This window comes from Carassius auratus, unplaced genomic scaffold (assembly GCF_003368295.1).
Source record: "Carassius auratus strain Wakin unplaced genomic scaffold, ASM336829v1 scaf_tig00009152, whole genome shotgun sequence".
NCBI classification, from domain to species: Eukaryota; Metazoa; Chordata; class Actinopteri; order Cypriniformes; family Cyprinidae; genus Carassius; species Carassius auratus.
Window position 1 is genome coordinate 1 of NW_020524009.1, and position 22,523 is coordinate 22,523.

General features: G+C 37.7%; 1 protein-coding gene across 1 annotated transcript; it reads left to right on the forward strand.

The window, feature by feature from the left end:
• Nucleotides 1-6,671: 6,671 nt before the first annotated feature.
• LOC113072490 (ephrin type-A receptor 7-like) lies at nt 6,672-17,420 on the forward strand (the record flags this gene model as incomplete). The annotated part of the gene is made up of 3 exons (XM_026245488.1): nt 6,672-6,879; nt 17,084-17,251; nt 17,316-17,420. Coding segments are annotated over exons 1-3 (466 nt in total), but the record flags the coding sequence as incomplete, so codon positions are not given.
• Between the last annotated feature and the right edge of the window lie 5,103 nt (nt 17,421-22,523).

Consider the following 22,523-nt stretch of genomic DNA (forward strand, 5'->3'; position numbering starts at 1 on the left):
TGTGGCATAGTTTGTTTAATGTTAAAAATTCTTTGTTTTTCCATTTGTCTATCAATGAGCAGTAAGAACTTCAGCCGAATGACATAGAAGGGGACATGCGGTTGCCTCAGGATATGCTTCCATTTTTCTATTTTGCAATCAGCCGCGGAAACAACACGACCAGCATTTACACTTGGAAGGAAGCATTTCACCTGAGGCATTTTAAATTCTGGTGAAAGCCCAAAATCTTTTTTTCCCTAAAAGGCCATTTGTTCTAAAAGCGCTTCTTTTCACTGTAAATGTGACATTTAATGTTTCCTTCTTTTCTGCTATCACAGAACATACATGCGCCAGGAAAGCCATCTGGGCAGATGCTATTGGGATGATGAGTTGAGCTGTTGTATTTAACTGAAATGGATCTGTCCTTTTTTTGGTCTGTTTAACAGCAATACCATTTTACAGATCCCTTCTTTCAGTATTTTGCCACAATTTTATGTCCATCCAGGCCGTATTTCGAGCGTAATCACATTTATTTGCAGTCTGCCTCACATGAGAAATGAGGAACAAGTTGAAAGAATCTTTTCTTGGCAGCAAACAATGTCCACCTCCAGCCAACACAAATGTGACTGTCAAAGCCATAATGCATTCAGCAGTAATTGCAGAGATATAAACGTTCCTGCCCTATTCCGGTTTAAACTATACATGTAAAAGAGAAGCATTGGTGTTGGTGCACAAAGATGCCAATTGCGTGTGTTGTAAAAATGTATTTAGCTTAGCGCAATGCAAACTTATTTTAACAGCTGCTTTTCCTGAAGGTTTGTGCCAAAGCTTTTTCCTCATTGTTTGTTTTTACCCTTTCACAATTAACTTTTTTTAAAATAAGTATTTCATTCACATACCTAACCCAAAGCCCCCACCAATTTTTGTATTATTATGTATTTTTTTAATATTTATAAAATGAGTGTTTAAGGCACCGATGTGGTTTTGGCACAATTCATGATGTTAACATTTTAACTATATCCAGGAGGACTCTGACAGGCTTTGATCTGTTCTTTCTTCACAAGTCTTTCTTGTTCCTTTCTGAGGGCTTCAGAGGGCATCCCGGTGTGTCCTTCAGCACAGTGTAAGAGAATGCTAATCTTCTCTTTGTTTCTGACGGAAAGCTACTTATCTCTCCTCCACACAGGTAGCTGCCATGAATGAGATTCTTGTCTGCATGTAAAGGAGCACACCCCTAATCCAACCTGTTCGCTCCCAGTAATGCGTGGGGCACTGGGCGAGTAGCGCCGAATAAGATCCATCTTTTTAACATTTTAATCTGACATTTTCACAACCCTCGAATCCAACTTTTCGGCTTTTTTCTGTAACTGTTACGGCTCCCTGCCTAAGTCTAGCAGTTGTAGGAGAAATGCAAAAGCTACAGGGCCAAAACCGGACCCCATCCTGATGTGTTGCTTTCTTGCTGCCTTTTGATTCTTCCCCTTTCCTTTGTACCCTCAGCCTATTTCCTGGAGTTGGGTAGATTTCTCTTAGGGGGAAAGATTAAAATGCTTGCCACACAAGGGCTGACAACATGGAAACAGGCTTTCTGTGAACTTGAAAGGTTTTAGTTTTTCTCAGAGTGATTTCATCAGGGTGGAAATAATAGTTATATTGAAAACTATTTATTTTCATAGCCAGAAAGTGCAATAATAATGCTAATCTAGTTTAAGTTTTTTTTTTTTTTTTACAGCATTTTACAGAGAAAAGTTTCACTATAATTAATGTCAGATAATTTCTATAACTCGCACAGATGCCCAGATGTCATCAGATAAGCTGTAGTTCTAAACATTTCCAAGTATTGTGATCACATACTAGCATGCTGTTTAATATATACTGCGGGAATGTTTTTTGTGTGCTGTGCACAGTATGAGCAAGTTCTATATGAAATATGCAGATGACCTACTACATTTGCCAAAATGTGCAGTTACAACAGAGCACGCTGCATGAGATACTGCATCCCACAATGCAATGAGCTTGACTTGACCTTCCGTTACCAGTGTGATGGAAATTTAATTGGTTGTTTTTAAAACTCATTATTTGATTTGAATGTCAAATGTTTAGACTTTTACCTATTTATTTCCAAGATGTTAGGAGGACGTCACTTATATACGATAATATATCGTTTACTAGGTCATGAGACAATAAGGTTGCATACTACTTACAACATTTATAGTTAAACTATGTTCTAAAAACTATTTTACTTACTATTAAAAGTCCTCTAAAAAAGCTTCCCTTCTGAAAAATGAAAGTATTTATTATGGAAATAATACTTTCTATCTAAATGCACAACTAAACTACACATTAATTGATTTTAAAGCATGACAAAACATTATTAAAATATAATTATTTAAAGTTTACTTTAAAGTATAACTCGAACACATGAAAAAAACAACAAAGTGCACTTTTTAAACATGTAAGTGTGTGTTAAGAATCATAGTCCTGAAAGTGTAGTCTCTTAAAATATATACTTGTATTACTTTTACACCAAAAACATATACTGCAAGTGCATATTAAATACAATAATTTTTCAGTTCAAAGTGTGTACTACGGCGTATTCTGTTAGTAGCAAAGTACTGTTCCATTCTGAACATAGCCTGAGATCAGAAAATAATATACTAAGGTCTACAAAGGGCATTCCAGAGGTTTATAGGAAATTTCATTGAAAGAAAGCCAACAAGAGAAAACAACTGACAGCACAAGACCAAGAGAAAAACCAGCACTTGCTTTAGGAAAGCCTGTGATTAGGACATTTCCTCACCCTCCCTAGAGGGTGGACTGTTAGAGAATTTCGTAGTCAATACGCTAATTTTAGACAAGTCAGCAGTCTTTGCCGTTCAGCTGGACATTGTCTTAAATTTCACCTCTGGGTTGCTTTTACATCTCTCGACTAAGTCTTTAAAAATGAGGTGGCATTTACTGCTGCAATGGCCACAAATAGTGATAGCTGATTTTGAGGAAATCAGTATCAGAAGTCCTGTTACAAATGTCTAGACGTGTTTTTTTGTGTGACTGACTTGTGCGGAATACATGTTAGAGATTGAGATATTATAGAGACAAAGTCTTCCTTGCATTATCAGTGCCATGTAAGAACCGTTTTCCCTTTAGCTGAACCAGAGGGCTTGACCAATGAAAGGTAAATCAGCGTCGCTGGCACTGACAGCCTGCTAAAGACTCTGGGAGGAATGTCAGGCTGTTTTAATCTCTTTCTCTGTTGTTCTGTTTAACCTCAACCTGTGTTTCTAAGGGGCCGACTAATTTCTTTGTGCAGTAAATGAGGTTGCTGTTGCCTGCTCTGCGTGCCCATGTCAACAAGCACATCCCATTAGCTCGCCTTCATGCTAGTGGCAGCTCGAATAAAGCCTGTGCTCACCAAGTCCTTCAGCAAACTTTTTAAACCCATCTAAGCTAGTGTTTTGCCTTTCCGTTTCACAATTTAGCAGCCAAGCGGTTTATGTTGGCAGAACATGTTTTCAAAGCAGAGCTGAAATGGGCAGTTAAGTGGAGGATATCGTCTCAATGTCAGTTTCATAGATTGGTTAGCATGCTCCCAAGAGCCGCTGGCACATGGGATCATGTAGCGCTAATTCAGTCATGATTACATGCTAGCAGACATTATGCAGCATGGCAGAAGGAGGCATAATTGGGCAAGCCTCATCTTTTTCTCCCACAGAAATAAAGCTGTCAGGAAGGGGAAAACAAAGCTATCATTTATCTCTGCGGTGGCGGGTTAGTGAATTAGCACAATGGTAGCATGTTTTTTTTTTTTTTACTAGTTCAACACCAGTATTTGTGCATCTGTGTTGGCAGGGCAGGAATTTGGGCCCCAGAAATGGCCGTGTTTGTGCATGTCACTCATAGTAAAACCAGAGAGGTGGAGTGGAGACAGGTTCTCAGGCGGGCCCCCGTGTCAGCGCTACATTTGATTTGAGGCCTAATTTGCTGGTTGGTTGCTTGTGTAAACAACTCAGGGATACTTGGGCTTCTCAGACGCCACGATAAACAAATTCTGATCACACGGATGTAAAAATAAACCGTCCCCACTTCAGAGATGTAAAAAAACCAGTCGAGCCGGCAGTCGAGAGTCCTCCTGTTTTGGTGATTTGCGATGGCGCTAATCTTAGTGTGTTCACGAGAGAGCTGTTGAGTGCCCACAGCCAGGTCTTGAGCTCTCAGGCTCAGGCGGGATCTTTTCCCCATACAGATCGGCTCAGAGCTGAAAACTTAAACTAACAGACACACCAGCTTACCAGGGAAAATGGTTTCTGTCTTTCCTGTCCTGTTTCTTTTTTTTCATCATCTTTTCATTCCCTTCCCTTTCCCTTTCCCTTTCCATTTCCTGTTTCTTTCTTTTAACTTTCCTGATTCTTTTTTTTAAATCATTTTTCCTTTCATTTTTTCCCTTTCCCCTTTTCTCTTCCTGTTTCCATTCCTTGCCTTTTCCCTGCTGTTCCTTCTCATTTCCCCCTTCCTCATCTCACCTTCCCTGTCCGTTTTCTTTTCTGTTTTGTTCTTTACTTACTTTTTTGTTCCTTCTTTTATTTATCTTCCTTTCCTTGTCTTTTCCCCTTACTTTTCTCGCTGCTTTGCTTGCGTTTCATGTTCGTGTACCTGTCTTTTTCCTTTTTCCATTTTCCCATTTCCCTTTTCCCTTTCCCCTTCCTGTCACTTCATTTTAATTTTCTTGTTCTTATTACTCTTCTTGTACTCATGTCTGTCTTCCGTATCTTTCCATTTTCCTTTTTTCTTTATATTGTTCCTTTATATTTTCTTGTTTCACTTTCTTGTTCCATGATTTTTCTTAGTTGTAGTCTTCTTTTCCTGTTTCTTTCTTACCTTTTCTTTCCTTTGGTACTACACATATGTTGTTGAATATTTTTTTTTTTTTTTTAGGGGTGTTGGTCTAATAATTTAATTTACACAATGAAAAATGATTCAGTACAATTAAATGAACACTAAATGGAAAAATACCTCAATACCATTAAACCGTAGCTATTTCACGGTACACTTTGCCAGCACCACCTCCTTACAACAAGAACTAGACTTGCTGCTTTCAATTACAAGTCCTCACTGGTTGAGAAAGATCCCAGATAAAATCACATCCCTTTCCTCCACTTCTCAGCCTCAGAAGGCTCTTGTTCTTTACGTTGCACAGCCACACCATGCCATGCTTCTGAGCTAAATACACAGTGACAGGACTTTCGTGTAGCTGAAATGGGGATACCGTATCCCTCAGCCACCCCCCATCTCAACAAGGTGGTGTTTAAAACGAGGAAATCGGCCGACCTCCTGTGTGATCTCCATTTTAGTCTTGTCACGGAAAGCTGCAGGATTTTTCCTCCTCTTTTTGAAAGCCTTGAAACAATAATGCAACTACGGAGATCTAAAAACTAGGCTTGGAATTGATAATCAGTAGAGTTGTTTCCCTGGTAATAATCATTAAAATTCATAGCTGCTAACAAAGTAATATTTACCCAGGGGATGCGGGCGTGGTTGGGGTTTAAGAAAAATCATGTGGGCCCGATTCCCTCTTTAGGCTGAAGGGGGTTTTAAGCAAACAGCTGCTAAGTGTGGATTAGTGGCTCTCAGCAGTGCCGACCAAAAGGCCAAACCGAAAATAGCTTATTTCTCTTTGCTTACTGATGTGAACTAGAAAATACCTCAGCCTGTGGAATCACCCCAGACTTGTTCTCTCTGCATTTTTATCCCTTTTCAGAAGGTTCATTAACACCACCGTTTCTAGTGATGAATTCTAAAGTCATGAACAACTGAATAGAAGAGGCAAAACCATTTTATTAGGTATTTAATGTTGTCTAATTATAATGCAAATAGTAATAATATATGATTATGGTGCTTCATTGAAAATTCAGCCCATATGGGCATATGAAATAAAGAGTGGGAGTAAATGACTCGTTGTCATTGGAACGTGTGAGGGTGATTCTTGTGCATAGCCTGAAGCGATCTGGCCCTAATTTCTGCTTTGTCTCTGATCCCTGGCTGCCTGTGGGATGTCCTTTTTTCCCCTCATAAAAGGTGAAATACTGAAATAATCCATTTAAGGTTCCTATTTTCCACAGTACCCTTGCCTCTAGGACATTTCTGACTGCTAGAGGTGGTGTAAAGGCAAGCATGTTAGTGCTTTTGGAGTGATTAGGAATATAAGGCCCCTGGTTGATGCAACATATTTGACTCAGTGTGTGTTGTAATGACCCAGCAGAAAATGTTAGTGCTCAGAGTTTGATCTTTTCATGTTTCTTAATGATTATTATCATTATTATAAAAATTTTTATGTATCAACCTATCTTAAAAGATCTTTAATTTATTTTTATTTCAGTATAGTTTCAGTAATTTTAGTACTTTTTATTTGTAAAGGCAACATTTAAAACTTTTTTTAAATTAAATTAAATTTAATTTAATTTAATTTAATTAAATTTAATTAAATTTAATTTAACATTTGCTCCTGGGAGAACTGAATAAGAATAATTTGAGTTCATGTTAAGATCTCAGATTTTTGATTGTAAATGAAAACCCTAGATGAGGTACACTGACCATGATCTGAGAATCTGAGAAGAAACAATTAAAATATTAAAGACACATTTCATTCTTTCTTATAAGAGTGCTTAAGGCACAGTCTGATCCAAACACTAGATGATACTGTATGTGAACACATGCTAATTCTCTCTCTTTCTTTCCATCACCATCCAGCCTGTGGTCGTGGATTCTACAAGTCTTCATCTCAGGATCTTCAGTGTTCCCGTTGTCCGGCACACAGTTATAATGACAGAGAGGGCTCATGGAGATGTGACTGCGAAGACGGCTACTACAGAGCCCTCTCTGACCCCGCATCTGTCGCCTGCACTAGTGAGTGAGCCGTTTGTCTATCTTTGGTCTTCTTCCTCTCCTTCCCTTCTATATATTTATGTGCACAAATTGACATATCTCATTCCTAGTTCCAAGAAATTGCCTGTTTCCTGTCAGATGAGATTTTAACTACCAGAAGGGACAGGCACCTCTGTATTTTAAGGGGCACTGTGGCAGTCCTGGCTCACTTGGTGCCCAAGGCAAAATAAGGAGAGAGAGGAAAAAAAAATAAGAACAACCAAAATAAAAAAGTTTTAAATACTTTGTAGTTCTTACTTAATTTAAGTATGAGACATGATAGTCAAGTCTTACAGTATTTGTTTAGCATGATTTTTATTTCATTTTATATATAATCATAAAATCAACTTAACACAAAAATCTGAGTGGGCAGGTGTTTGGATTCAGTTTGAATGGGCATAACGATTCCAGTAATTACAGTCGGAACAAACAGAAGACAGTCTCAGCAGCTCTTTCCTCTCCTTCCCTCCCTCTAATAACCACCTGTCCTCTTCTTTCCTCTCCTTGGCCATCTCTCTTTTTGAATAACACGTCTATTCTACAGCCATTGATGACTTATTTACACAGGCCAGACAAGGGTGAAAAGAGGCGGGGTGGAAGTTCAGGGTTAGTCGGTCTACTTGGAAATTGCATTAAACGCATTAAAGCAAGGATTAGGGCTGACATTGAAATTCTATCTATCTGTCTGTCTGTCTGTCTGTCTGTCTGTCTGTCGGTCTGTCGGTCTGTCTGTCTGTCTGTCTGTCTGTCGGTATGTCTGTCTGTCTGTCTGTCTGTCTGTCTGTCGGTCTGTCTGTCTGTCTGTCTGTCTGTCGGTCTGTCTGTCTGTCTGTCTGTCTGTCTGTCTGTCGGTATGTCTGTCTGTCTGTCTGTCTGTCTGTCTGTCGGTCTGTCGGTCTGTCTGTCTGTCTGTCGGTCTGTCTGTCTGTCTGTCTGTCTGTCGGTCTGTCTGTCTGTCTGTCGGTCTGTCTGTCTGTCTGTCTGTCTGTCTGTCTGTCTGTCTGTCTGTCTGTCTGTCTGTCGGTCTGTCGGTCTGTCTGTCTGTCGGTCTGTCTGTCTGTCTGTCTGTCTGTTTGTCTATCTATCGTTGCAGCCATGGTCCCTTTTGTTTTTTAATTATTGCACAAAGGCATATAAAGATGATTTTGAATGAGAGATGAGAGAAACATATTAGACCCTAGCTGTGCTGTTGTGGATCAGGGCAGATGTGCAGCCTATTCTATGATGACACACGTCATGCATTAATCATTCAACTACGCTTTACCTCTACAGTATTTTTCCAGTATGTATCCATCCTCATTTCTTCTTTCTTAAAATACCTCCCCCACATTTGTCTCACTGCTGCTTTCCAAAAGAGATGATCACACTAAAACACGCTAGTCTAATTGTTGCCCATTGCCCCCCAATCAGAGAACAGAGAAAACACAGACCTTGAATTCACCACACAATTACTCTCGTCTCCACTGCCTTCCTCTTTCTCTCTCCCTCCAAGTACACTTCAGATTTGTTACTCCCCTGACCACAGTCTGGCTGTTGTTACTCTGTCTGGGCATGAAAACATTGACGTTATTGAAAAATGCACACAGAACACAGGGATTAAGAGTCATGTTGTTTCTCGCAATTACTTTTTTAGAGGTAAAAGGGGGTGAAAAGAAATGAACTATATATGTGTAGCACACTGAAGTCAGGAACTGTTGCAATTTTAAGTTAGGTAGGACATTTTCAGATGTGAGTCACCTAATGGGGGTTGTATATATATAAATTTTAATATAGTATAAAATTACAAAATAAAAATATATACTTTTTATATATATACAGTATTGTTCAAAATAATAGCAGTACAATGTGACTAACCAGAATAATCAAGGTTTTTAGTATATTTTTTATTGCTACGTGGCAAACAAGTTACCAGTAGGTTCAGTAGATTGTCAGAAAACAAACAAGACCCAGCATTCATGATATGCACGCTCTTAAGGCTGTGCAATTGGGCAATTAGTTGAAAGGGGTGTGTTCAAAAAAATAGCAGTGTCTACCTTTGACTGTAAAACTCAAAACTATTTTGTACAAACATTTTTTTTTCTGGGATTTAGCAATCCTGTGAATCACTAAACTAATATTTAGTTGTATGACCACAGTTTTTTAAAACTGCTTGACATCTGTGTGGCATGGAGTCAACCAACTTGTGGCACCTCTCAGCTGTTATTCCACTCCATGATTCTTTAACAACATTCCACAATTCATTCACATTTCTTGGTTTTGCTTCAGAAACAGCATTTTTGATATCACCCCACAAGTTCTCAATTGGATTAAGGTCTGGAGATTGGGCTGGCCACTCCATAACATTAATTTTGTTGGTTTGGAACCAAGACTTTGCCCGTTTACTAGTGTGTTTTGGGTCATTGTCTTGTTGAAACAACCATTTCAAGGGCATGTCCTCTTCAGCATAGGGCAACATGACCTCTTCAAGTATTTTAACATATGCAAACTGATCCATGATCCCTGGTATGCGATAAATAGGCCCAACACCATAGTAGGAGAAACATGCCCATATCATGATGCTTGCACCTCCATGCTTCACTGTCTTCACTGTGTACTGTGGCTTGAATTCAGAGTTTGGGGGTCGTCTCACAAACTGCCTGTGGCCCTTGGACCCAAAAAGAACAATTTTACTCTCATCAGTCCACAAAATGTTCCTCCATTTCTCTTTAGGCCAGTTGATGTGTTCTTTGGCAAATTGTAACCTCTTCTGCACATGCCTTTTTTTTAACAGAGGGACTTTGCGGGGGATTCTTGAAAATAGATTAGCTACACACAGACGTCTTCTAACTGTCACAGTACTTACAGGTAACTCCAGACTGTCTTTGATCATCCTGGAGGTGATCATTGGCTGAGCCTTTGCCATTTTGGTTATTCTTCTATCCATTTTGATGGTTGTCTTCCGTTTTCTTCCACGTCTCTCTGGTTTTGCTCTCCATTTTAAGGCATTGGAGATCATTTTAGCTGAACAGCCTATCATTTTTTGCACCTCTTTATAGGTTTTCCCCTCTCTAATCAACTTTTTAATCAAAGGACGCTGTTCTTCTGAACAATGTCTTGAACGACCCATTTTCCTCAGCTTTCAAATGCATGTTCAACAAGTGTTGGCTTCATCCTTAAAAAGGGGCCACCTGATTCACACCTGTTTCTTCACAAAATTGATGACCTCAGTGATTGAATGCCACACTGCTATTTTTTTGAACACACCCCTTTCAACTAATTCAACTAATTGCCCAATTGCACAGCCTTAAGAGCGTGCATATCAAGAATGCTGGGTCTCATTTGTTTTCTGAGAATCTACTGAACCTACTGGTAACTTGTTTGCCACGTAGCAATAAAAAAATATACGAAAAACCTTGATTATTCTGGTTAGTCACATTGTACTGCTATTATTTTGAACAATACTGTATATATATATATATATATATATATATATATATATATTTTTTTTTTTCCAAAAGAACACAATTGTTTTTTGAACACTATGTCAGAATGATTGTGTAACACTGAAGACTGGAGTAATGGCTGCTGAAAATTCAGCATTCACATCACAGGAATAAATTAAATGTAAAATATATTCAAATAGATTTTTTTGTAATAATATTTCTTATTTTCTTAGTATTTTTGATCAAACAAATGTAGCAACATTAAAAAATCTTACCAAACTTTTGGACAGTAGTGTAGAATGATGTAGGCCACACCATGCATTGTTAAATCACAAAGATATTACGTTAAAGAAGAAATCCAGATGCACAAAGAATTAAGTGAGGATTCTAAATCACAAGTGAGTCATAAAGGATTTGGCAAGAGTTTGGGATAATAAGGATGTGACAGGAGGGAAAAAATGCAAATCAAGGGAGTAAAACAAAAAACTTTTAACAAACATAAATCGCATCTCTTTTGAAGTGTTGTGCATACGAAATACTCTCCTCACCAGACTTGTCTTAATTATCTCGGGATTAAGTTATTGTGACCATCTAAATTGTCTGGGATGAAGATTTCTTTTTTGGGGATTTAAAGCCGCATGGAACTGAATGGTAATTGGGGGTGAATTTACATTCGCTGAATAAACACCCTGATGGACAGCTTTTTAAATGAGCGAGGTGTAAACCTACCGAATCTTAAGCTCTGTCAATACGCACTCAGCTCCTCAGAACACGGATTAAGAACGGCCTTAATGAAATTCAGATTTCCAGAGTGAAAGGAATTAAAATTCACTTGAAGAAGGGTCTGTCATTGTTGAAAGGAAGAAAAAGGAAGAAAAAGTTTTTCACAAATATTCACTTATTTGCGATTTTTTTTCTACAGTACAAAATAATCCCAATGGCTTGGCATAAATTCACCCGCTTTACCACAACCTGTGAGGCGTCGAGATAAATAGGCGATACTTAGGTGAGCCTGTTGCATTTGAGAGAAGTTTTTATTTTTTTATTTTTAGATAGAACGAAAGAAGGGAGTTCTTGACAGCTCTCAGAGATTACATCAATCACTCGACAGCTGCGCATGGTGTCGGCACTAGCGAAGGTCTGGAAGGGGCGGTAGGAGGGTGGGACTACGTGACAGAGAGAAAATGAGGCATTAAACAAGTGAGAGAGAAAGTAAGAGAAAGTGAGAGCGCATAACCTACATACTCTCTTTTCAGCTCTCTTCAAGCCCTGGAATCGTCACCTCCATTCGTTGACGTGTCCCTGAGGGCGAGACTTTCCTTTTTCCCACAGTTGCTAAGGGACAGGAGTACAGTAATAAAACCAGCCTCTCTCGACCATCTCTCTCCGGCTCCATCCCTCAATCTAGCCATGGTGCTTGGTAGACGTAAGGCCAAAGTTCAGGTACAATGTTTGTAGATTAAGGATTAGTGGCTGGACTGTTTAAACACGGTTCAGAAGTAGCGGCCCTCTGGGACCCTCATTAGTGTGGTGAGTCTAGACACTCAAGAAATGAAATATCTCATTTACTCTTCCTTACGGTATTCCAAACTCGTATGACTTTCTTTCTTCTGTCGCAAAAAAAATCACTATAAATGCAACCCGGCTGCTGAAAATTACATTTTATCATTGCAAGGAATTAATAGGAAAATACATTTCACAATATATTCAAACAAAACAATTATTTTCAATTCTAATGATATTTCTCAATATTGCTGTTTTTACTCAAATAAATAAGAGACTTCATTAAACACATTACAATATTTTTTTGAATGGAAGATTATATACTATGTTTTTCGCTTTCGTTTAACAAGCAGACCAAACTTTAAGTCATTATTCACTCCAATATTGACTGCAATATATATATATATATATATATATATATATATATATATATATATATATATATATATATATATATATATATATAGTGAACTAAAATGTCATTACCTTTCATTATATTGAAAATAGGATATTTGTTTTAGATATGTTCCTCAGAAAAAAAATTAAAAAAAATAAAATGAGGTGAGGATTACTAAATGACAAGATTTTTGAGTGAATTATGCTTTACTAGGAGGAGTAGCACTAAGACAGCCAAAAGCTGTTCAATGTGCAGATAACAACTGGATTCCTGAGTTAAGCTCCAGTGCTGCTAGGCCTGAGACTTCAGGCTTCACACACACGCACACACACACACACACACAAGATCAGCAGGTTGACCTAATTAACATTCTCTCACAGGAAAACAGCAAGGGTGAGAATCGTGACCACATATTCCCAAATGTAAAGATTATTTTATTATCTTTTTTTTTTTTTTGCATTCATTATTTCACTTTTTGGATTGGAAGGATATTTAGCGTCTTTCTAAAAAATCACTGCTAGAAATGTGTCACTTAATCTCATCTGTCAGACTTTTGACTAAAGGCTTAAAGTGTGGTCCACATTGCAGCTCATTCTGACCAAAAACAGCCTACTTGGACCTGCATATAAAGCAATCAATCACATGTTAAGTTTATACATGCCATTTAAGGGCAGGTTTATCCAAAATAGATTATACCGCAACAATAGACCACTGTGAGAAAAAAAAAATAACTCTGATGGAACAGCCCTTTCCATGAACGACTGCACAGAAAACACATGAAAAAATAGAAGAGAAGTTAGGAGTTTTATGTGTAATCTTCATCAGACACTCCATGAACAGACTGTGGGCGGTTTGCGGCTATACAATAATCTATAAAGTGTGGGTTAAACTTATTTTAAAAGAAGGTTCAAGGGGAAAGCAAAAAGAACGAGTGTGAAAGAGTGCACACAGGCTTTAAGCAAGCTTCATACCCATTAAAAGAATAGTTTGGTTTGTGGTGTAGAAAATCAAGCTGTCTGTGGCAGATATTTGTCCCAGTTTCCCCCAGACTTTTACCAGCGTCCCTGCAGAATCAGTCTCAAAGCAGACTGCAGAGGAGATGACAGATTACATATATAGAAACACATATGCACTCGTGTGTGAAAGAGCAAATGAGAACTGTAAACTCGGAGGGCATTTTGTTGTTAACCAGCAGACGATGACGCTCTCAACAGTGAATGAAAAAAAAAAAAAAAAACGACTGCAGGACTCTCCAGACGCCAGATGTACACTCGACAGGAAAGTCTTGTTTTAGCCATTTTCATTCTATACTCAATGTTTTCATCCCGTACTTAAAAAAAAAGGAAACAAGGAAAATAAGAAAATATTTTCATAAATTCCAAATGTTCAATTGTGATTCCATATATACAAAGAGATAAATACTATTTTAATTATACTAATAAAAAAGTACATTATTTGTTTGCCATATGCAAATTAAAAAATCATGTCGTTCCAAAGCTGTAAGACCTTTGTTCATCTATGGAACACAAAATGAAGATTATTTCCATGTGACATCAGTGGTTCAATCTTGCATTGTGGTATTGTTGTGAACGTGCTTCAAATGACACTGAAGAGAAGAAATTGTTGAATAAAGTTGTTATTTTTGTTTTCTTTGTGCACAAAAGTATTCATGCAGTTTCATAAATTTAGGGTTGAACTATTGATGTCCTATGGACTATTTTAACAACGTCTTTTCTACTTTTCTGGACCTTGAATGTGACAGTTACATCGCTGTCTATGCAGTTTCAGAAAAGCCATGAGATTTTTTTTTAATCAAAAATATCTTAATTTGTGTTTTGAAGATGAAGATTTAAGTCTTAAAGGTCTGGAACAACATGAAGGTGAGTAATTAATGACAGAATTACATTTTTTGGGTGACCTATCCCTTTAAATATTTGCTTTGATCATTTGTGGGTGAACTATTGATTAGATATGTCTAAAACTTCAATTTGTTCTATATATAGATCAGGCATAGTGCCTTGTAAGCCATCTGAAACCACTGTAGCTTAATACAAAAACATTAAGTGATTGACGGACCGGGCAGTTTCGTACAAAGCATCAAATCATGAAATTTAAAACAACATCATGGATTGTTATTAGATTACAGTGCTTTTATTTAATATTTTGCGAGAATTAAATCAATAGGACTTTTCCAGTAGTGATTCATCTCAGTGCTACCTTGTCGCTTGAATAGATATGCTCAATCACAGCTTGACTTGAGTCCCTTCCTGTCTCAGCTGTCCATTTAAAGATAAACAATCCCTTGATCTTTGCAACTCAAGAGCGGAATGAGGAGGCCCTGCCTAATGGAGCCATTAGTGTTATTATTCTTATTCTTATAGGTAACCATAGAAATAGAATGTTAAGTCTCAGGAGGATGCGTGTATGTGTGTGTGTTGCATCTCTCCCCAAGGGAAATGGAGTAGGAGGGACATCATTAGCATCAGTAGTTGAAGTTCTGCTTGGAGCATGAGAGATAGATATAGAGAAGAGAGAGATGGAGAGATGGACCACATCTCTTCACCTGCCACAGGTGGCCCTTTCATCTCCTCTGTTCACTCGTTCCCCTCCTACTTTGATGAATATGGATGGATGTGTGTGCCATTAGCTTTAATGAGGAGCAAACTTTAAGTGTCATATTAACCATTCGCACAATTCTAATGCTTGCTCTTTCCCCTCATTCATATGCATTGAGTGTTTTGTTAGTACATGTCCCCAGTTTTGCAGAAGGTAGAACTGGCGACGTGACTGTGTTTTGTACCTCAACATCACTTAGGTAAAAAACGTTATTTTAGAATACCCAAAATACACTACACACTGAAGACAGTATATGCAAAATATACCGGTTCCATATCATTTATCACTTCATATTAGATATACATGTCCAGCGCAGGGTCAGTGCAAACCGTCTTTTGACGTTAAAATAGTACTGTCAGGACGAATAAGCGCTGAAAAGGTGTGGACACAGTTATTTTTGCACCTTGTAGGAGTTTCCCTTTCAGACGCAAAAGTTATGGGAGAAGAGTATTAAAATTAATCACACAATGCGATTTACTAAATATTTGCTCCATTATTTAACGTCCCAAAAGAGTATGTCTTAAACTATTTTGCACTTTAAATGGCTGCAATTATTGTTGCTAGGAGAAGACACCGCAGAGAACAGAGAGCGCATGGTAGAAGGGAGAGGAGTTTTTCCACATGTATTTATTTGGAAAGAAAACATTATTCGAACATATTACACATATTTGCCAAGCCATGTTATTTTTAATTTGCTTCAGGAAATAAAAGACTACTTGGAACCCTCAACTAGGAGTCATACAATTACAGGTCTATTAAAACATATTCCTCTATTTCTTTTCAAAGTAGTGTGGCTTTTTTATTTCTTTATTCTTTATTTGCGACTTCGCTAATTACGCTTGGTATATTGCGTTGGTCGATAGATGTTGCATCTGTGTTCTTTAATTTACGAAGTTGTTAATAAATCAATAGTAGCCTAAATAACCAGGCTTAAAAAAGCTAATCGGAAAATACCATTTTCATACTGTTCATTATATTTTGAAGTTATTTTTATTTATCAATTGTATATATTAATATATTATTAATTTGGATTTTAACAATGTCCATTTATCGATTATCCTCCAAAACATTTAAATATTATAACAAAAGCAGAGATTTTAGTTTTAATGTTTAGTTTTTATGCAAACAAAACAGTATAGGTGTAATGTTCCCCAAATCTTGCAAATAGCATTTGAAATCTAATTATTATATTATTATTATTATTATTATTATTTATTTTTTGTGAACATCTGTTGTTATAATTAATCTGTAAACTACAAAAAGACAAAAAACTATAAAAACCATCTGCAGATTTGAATTCCTATGAGAGACGTTATCTGAATATCAGATATTGGTGGATATCTTCACCTCTTGCTAACATTTCTTTTTTTTTTACCGCTCACCAGTTGCTCTGTTGTCAATCTCACAATCCCGCTTGTGAGCTCAGCTCCACTAGAGAACAGATTGAAAACGCCTATTCAGCTCCACACCAGTGGACAGGTACAGGTCACTATTTCACTTTGAGGTACAAAAATCGAACCTCTCCAAAAAGGGAAAATCATGATGCGAGACCATCACAAAGACACGTTCTAATAAAAGAGATATTGAACAGACAGCAGTGCCATTATAAAAACATTAGGGTGATAAAAGCAAGGGCTTGGTGGTTGGATAAAAGTAGCAAAGTATAAATCATTGCTTTATGAGACGCGCCAGATTTCTTGGCACTGGCGGGGATTAGGGGATGATGGGTTGTTTTCCACTGTGGTCATCCGTCTGTGAGCTGGTTAATGTAGGCTGAGCGGAATCATGCACTGTTGCTAATGTCAGGGCGACAACTCGCTCATGATCTGACTCTTAAATTCTGGAAATGACTCAGACTTCCTGTCACCCTGGCAGTCAGAAAAAAGTATTTTGCCAATTGTATCACCTCTTTTCTTTCCACAGGAAACACATAACTCCCTGGCTCAGTAATGAAATGCTACCAAGTTGATGAGTACCAAGGCGGTCTTATCTCAAGGTTTTTTACCTTGAAACAGTATCTCGTTGTTCACGGTTTCATTCTTTTGCTACAACCCTGGTCTACATCGACCTTGGCAGCGCTCAAGTTCAACTCCCCAGCATTCTTCAGCATAACATCTCTATGTATCTAGGTTACAGTATAACTGCATGTCAGGATTTGCCAAGGGCCAATATTTCTGATATTGCCATGGTGTTTTTATCTTGAGAAAAGACATGTTTATCTCAGCCTCCCCTTCTTTTCTTACTACAGGGCCACCATCAGCTCCTCAGAACATGCTTTACAACATCAACCACACCACCGTCAGCCTAGAGTGGACCCCTCCAGCTGACACCGGTGGCCGTAATGACGTGACATACCGGATTATATGCCGCCGCTGCACCTGGGAGCCGGAAAGAGTGCTTTCCTTGCGGGAGCAATGTTGGCTACTCGCCACAGCAGAGTGGATTAACGGACACCTACGTCACCATCACCGACCTGTTAGCGCACGCCAACTACACCTTTGAGGTCGAGGCCGTGAACGGCGTGTCCGACCTCAGCCGTACCCAGCGACTGTTTGCAGCCGTCAGCATCGCAACCAGCCAAGCAGGTAAGAGGTTTAGACTTCGGTGACTATTTGGCTTGACACCATTCCGCTTTTGATGCTTTTTTTATGCAAGACGCAAGTTCTAGTGTTTTTCATGTTGCTTGGTTGGATGGCACTCTCAACTCAAGGCTGTATAATTTCCAACTAGTGCATTCATGTTTCTGTACCTTCCACCGTTGTGATAATTCAACAAATTATTCACAGTGGTGAACAACAACAGATGATAAATAATAGAAGTCACGCACAAGAATACCTCTCTCATTTCCCCTTTAGTCTTTATTGTCTGCCAGAAGAACCGCCACCTTTAAATATCACTTACAGTCGCCATGGTTGACATTTCGGCAAGACTCTTTGTTGAATTCTTGATAAATGATATGAGCTTTCACTTTATCCCCTAAAATTAAATGGGTGGCAAATGCTTGCATTGGTGCTGAAGTCATGGCCGCAAACATTATTAGTTCGACGAGTGGTTGCCTGTCTTTGGCTCTCCCTCTTTCTCTCACACTCGGAAGTTGGCCATAATTTAAGAGCCGTTTCTGAGACTGCACATGCTAGAGAAATGCATGTTTTTTAATGAACTATTTTTTATGGATCTGCAAAACAAGATTTCTCTTTCATGCCCAAGCATCCATGAAATACAATTTGCCTTCAAATGCATACTGGTTCTGGTCATTAACAAGAGGTTAGTAGACAGTGATAGCTTAGTACTGCGCTTCAGCAACTAGCGCATAGACTGCAGTGTTGTTCTACGTCTACACATACAATATTTGACTGTTTCATTGTACCTCTTCGCCGTTTTAAAAAGAGATCCCATTGTATCTGATATGCTACCTAGGGATGGTCAAGGCCTTGACTAATCGACTAACCATCCAACAACTAACTAGTCAATTAGTGAAGCTGACTTTTTCAACTAGATAATATATAATATTTTTATCTGGACATATATGTTGATTAGTTTATATAGCTTTTTAAATAATGTTATGTCTAACATAAATGTAAAATATATAATAGTAGAAATATAAATGTATTTCTATCGAAATGTATTCATTTATTTTGTTTTATGTTTATTTTTGTAGTCTAGAAAATTTTTTGTCCAGTATATACTCTATGTTTCTAAATGTATCATTATGATATATATATATGCTTTTAAATACTAGATATTTAAAGTGTAACAGAAGTATTCTTGCAATAGTTCATCTTTAGCACAATTAAATACACTTCAGTTAAGACTTCATCACTACTTCTGAACAATTAAAGTGCATTAAGCACAAAATTAGTTGTTCTAATTTCACAGACTTTAAGTACACCAGTTTAATATATTTAAATAAATATATTGTGGTATATTTTTATTTATTTATAGCGGTATGTTGTCTAATTTATCTCCTTTTGTCTACAAAAAATAAAAATAAAAAAAATAAAAATAAATAAATATATATATATATATATATATATATATATATATATATATATATATATTTATGTGTAGTATAATTTCTCTTTATCTAGATTATTACCTGTTATTCTCATCTCGTCATCATACTAAGTAACGCACGTAAGTTCTTCAAGACAGATATTTTTTACTCTTGTGTTGTGTCTCGGGAATCCTGCTTCCTGTTCCATTCTGTTGTGCTTAGTTCAGCTGTTTTGGAATGCAGGAATGAGTTTTGTGTAAACACTGTCAAAGAAATGCAACATTTTTATTTATTCCAATTTTTAAATCTAGACCAATTAGTCATCCAGTCATTCAGGTAACTTACAGACTCGTTGATTCTGCCAGTGTGTAGTTTTGTACATCCCTAGTGTTTCACCACCTGCATTCAAAACTCGAGCTCTCATTTGCATTTTTGTTGTTTTTATGGTTTGCAAACAAAACAAGGTCAGTGACAGGATAACAGAAGCAGCTCGTGCATGCACGTGTTCACAGAGAGATGAGGGAAGAGACACAGAGGGAGAGGTGATAATGACCGGCAGCCAGTAAAATGAGGGAGGAACAGAGCCGAGGAGGAAGGGGAGAGGGGATGATGTATGTTTCATGACAGGGATCGTGACAGAGATACTCGCTGGAGTAAGGAGCCACAAGGACACACGGACACCTTGGTAGGTTAGGAGCAGAGAGAGAAACCGAGATATGGGACAGAGAGAGCGAGGGGAAAGACCCTTGTCTCAAAGTGAGAGCCGGCCGTAATTATGTCTGGCATACTGACAACAGACAATTACACCAGCCACCCTGGGGCAATATTTAGTCATTAGTTAATGTCAGATTGAGAAAATATATTTGTAAAGCCCTGTTTTCTGTAGTGCCAGCATTACCGGTTTAATTTTTTCATGTCTTTCAAACTAAAGAATAAGCCAAAAATGGAGGACAGAATAAAAATTTCCTATTTGAATGTGAATAGATTCTGGCTAGGAATGGGTTAGCAATTCAGCTAGTCTTGCAAAAACAGGTTAGTCATTTTAGTCTCGTTCAGACTGTCAGCCCAAAACCGATTTTGTGTCTATCTGCATGAATTTAGATTCGAAGAACTAACTGTCTATGCAGTGTATCACAACTGTTCATATAGTTCATAGTGTTCCTGTGGCTCAGTGTGGAGCATTGTGTTAGCAGCACAAAAGGTTGTGGGTTTGATTCCCAGGGAACATATGTTAGCCTGAATGCACTGTAAGTCACTTTGGATAAAAGTGTCTGCTAAATGCGTAAATTCATGTCCGATCTGTGTGTGCCTAACCACTCTTTTTCGTTTTACGGAATGTGTATTGGTTTCTATGGAAATGCCGTTGCGTTGTTATGCCAACGCTAAAACAACAACAACAAAGCTGGGTCTCATTTAGAAGGCTGCGCCCTCTGGAGGTCGAATCCTCTGGAGGTCTCATTATTTGTAGGATGCGAATGTGAAGTGCCTCAACCTAGAATTAAATGAGAAGGCCTTCATAGGACAGGCGGTAAAAGGAAACAGAAAGTATCACGTTGCTATGTCAAGACATTTAGAACATCATTGAGCTCTCGCACTACTTAAAAGGAAGACTATTTATAAATTTGAAAGGTATTTAAAAAAAAAATGTTTTTACTTGTTTTATTTTGTTCAGTGTTTGAGAAGTTGCAGCGTACGCACAACAGACATCTGTTGGAGAAAACAAAGGAGGAGGATACTGTATTAAGAACAAAGTTTATTCATTTTTAACTGGAGGCAATTTAAGGTAAGTTGTTAACACCACAATTGCGTTTGTGTGTATATCTGCCGGTGCCAGCATTTTTCAAATAAACGACAGTTGTGTATGGCGACGCAAAGAATTGTGGTTTATCTGTAGCAGTGAAGGATACATCGCATGCATCCTCTGAATTCCTGTGAAAGAAGGTCGTATTCGCAGTGTCCCACTTGCTTTTCTGAAAGAGACAGCCTCGATGACTTCGAATGCGACCTCTGGAGGGCGCAACCTTCTAAATGAGACACAGTCACAGTTTGCAATACGGATGTTGTCTTAACAACATGACAACATGTTTGCCGTCGTGCTGGATTATATTTCGTTTTATGAGGCAGCAGCAGAAACAAATGAAGCTTGAATGTGCGACTTTATTCCGCCAAAGAAACCAGACTTGCAGATCGCAAAAACAAAAGCATGTTTCTGCAAAGATTTATACAGAAACTTCTGATGTGTTTACATTTCACATGGCGTAAGAACATGAAAAAAGCTATGCTTAATCTAAACAGTCTGGTCAGACTGAAACAGATTTCCAAGAATACGATTTTGAATTGGATTCGAACAAACATGTGAATATTGCTTTAGTAAGGTTGGCTTGTTTTGGGATTTCTCCTTTTAGTTGTGACATTTTATCATTAGCAACATAATTTAAATGCACATTTCTTTGCGCTTCAATCATGCTGATTTTGAATATAGGAATCCACCATCTTAGTCCCTCTAAGAAATGTGTCTGTTTGTGGTCAGGCAAATCTGTCTAATTAAACAGGACTATCAAATGGACAAATCAACTGCACATCCTTGATTCTAGCTTTGCACATATCCTCATTTAAAAATGAAATGGTTGTCCATTCAGTAACTCATATATTTAAAGATTCACCTTTAATAATTAAGCACAGGGTCCATTTGAATACAAAAGGCTCACTGTGATGGCAAACCGATAGGAGCCCTGGACAATCAGCCCTTGTTTAGAGCCGAGATGGAAAATTTAACCCTATCTGAGCATGCTCAATTCTCTGCTCCACCAGAGCCTTACAGGCGCAAATTTTACACCTGGGTTACCACAGCAATGGATCACTACTTCATAATGGGCGAGAATGCAGCTTCCTGAAACAATAAGCTGGCTGCTGGTCAGACAGAGCTGGACACTCATTAACACTGATGACTTTATCAAGGCCTTCAGAGTAGAAAAAATAGTATCTTTTAAGCTCTTCCCAAATCATATTTCCTGGGAAAGGATACCTTAAAGAGTATAAGTGACAGATTGGAAAGGTGTGTACCGACATTGAGTAAATCCCAAATTGAGAGCCTTTCCCATTTCGCTCCCACTTCGTTTTCTGTCAGCTCTGATCTGTCGTATCATAATAAAGGTGAAAATGAGAAAAAAAAGAGTCATCAGTTTTGTATTATTCTTATATCACATGAATACGATATAAAACATATATTATATTACATGATCAAAAGTTTGGAGTCAATATGATTTTTATTTATTTACAAAAAAAAAAGAAAAAAAAAGAAATTAAAAGCAAGAACATAAATGCTGTTCTTTTGAACTTTCTATTCTTCAAAGAATCACGAAAAAATGGATCACATTCAAAAACAAAAAAAATACTAAGCAGCACGACAAATCAACATTGATAATAATAAGAAATGTTTCTTGAACACTAAATCAGCATACTAGAATAAAAATTCATGTGACACTAAAGGCTGTTAAAAATTCGGCTTTGTCATCGACAGAATACATATATTTTTTAAATATATAAAAATAGAGAAGCTATTTTAAGCTGTAATAATTTTACTGTGAGCGGAGAGACTATTAAAACAACTTTTTTTAAAAAAATATATATATATCGACCCTGAACTTTTGAATGTTATATTGAGCGATACCTTTAACAGCAGAAAAGCGCCAAA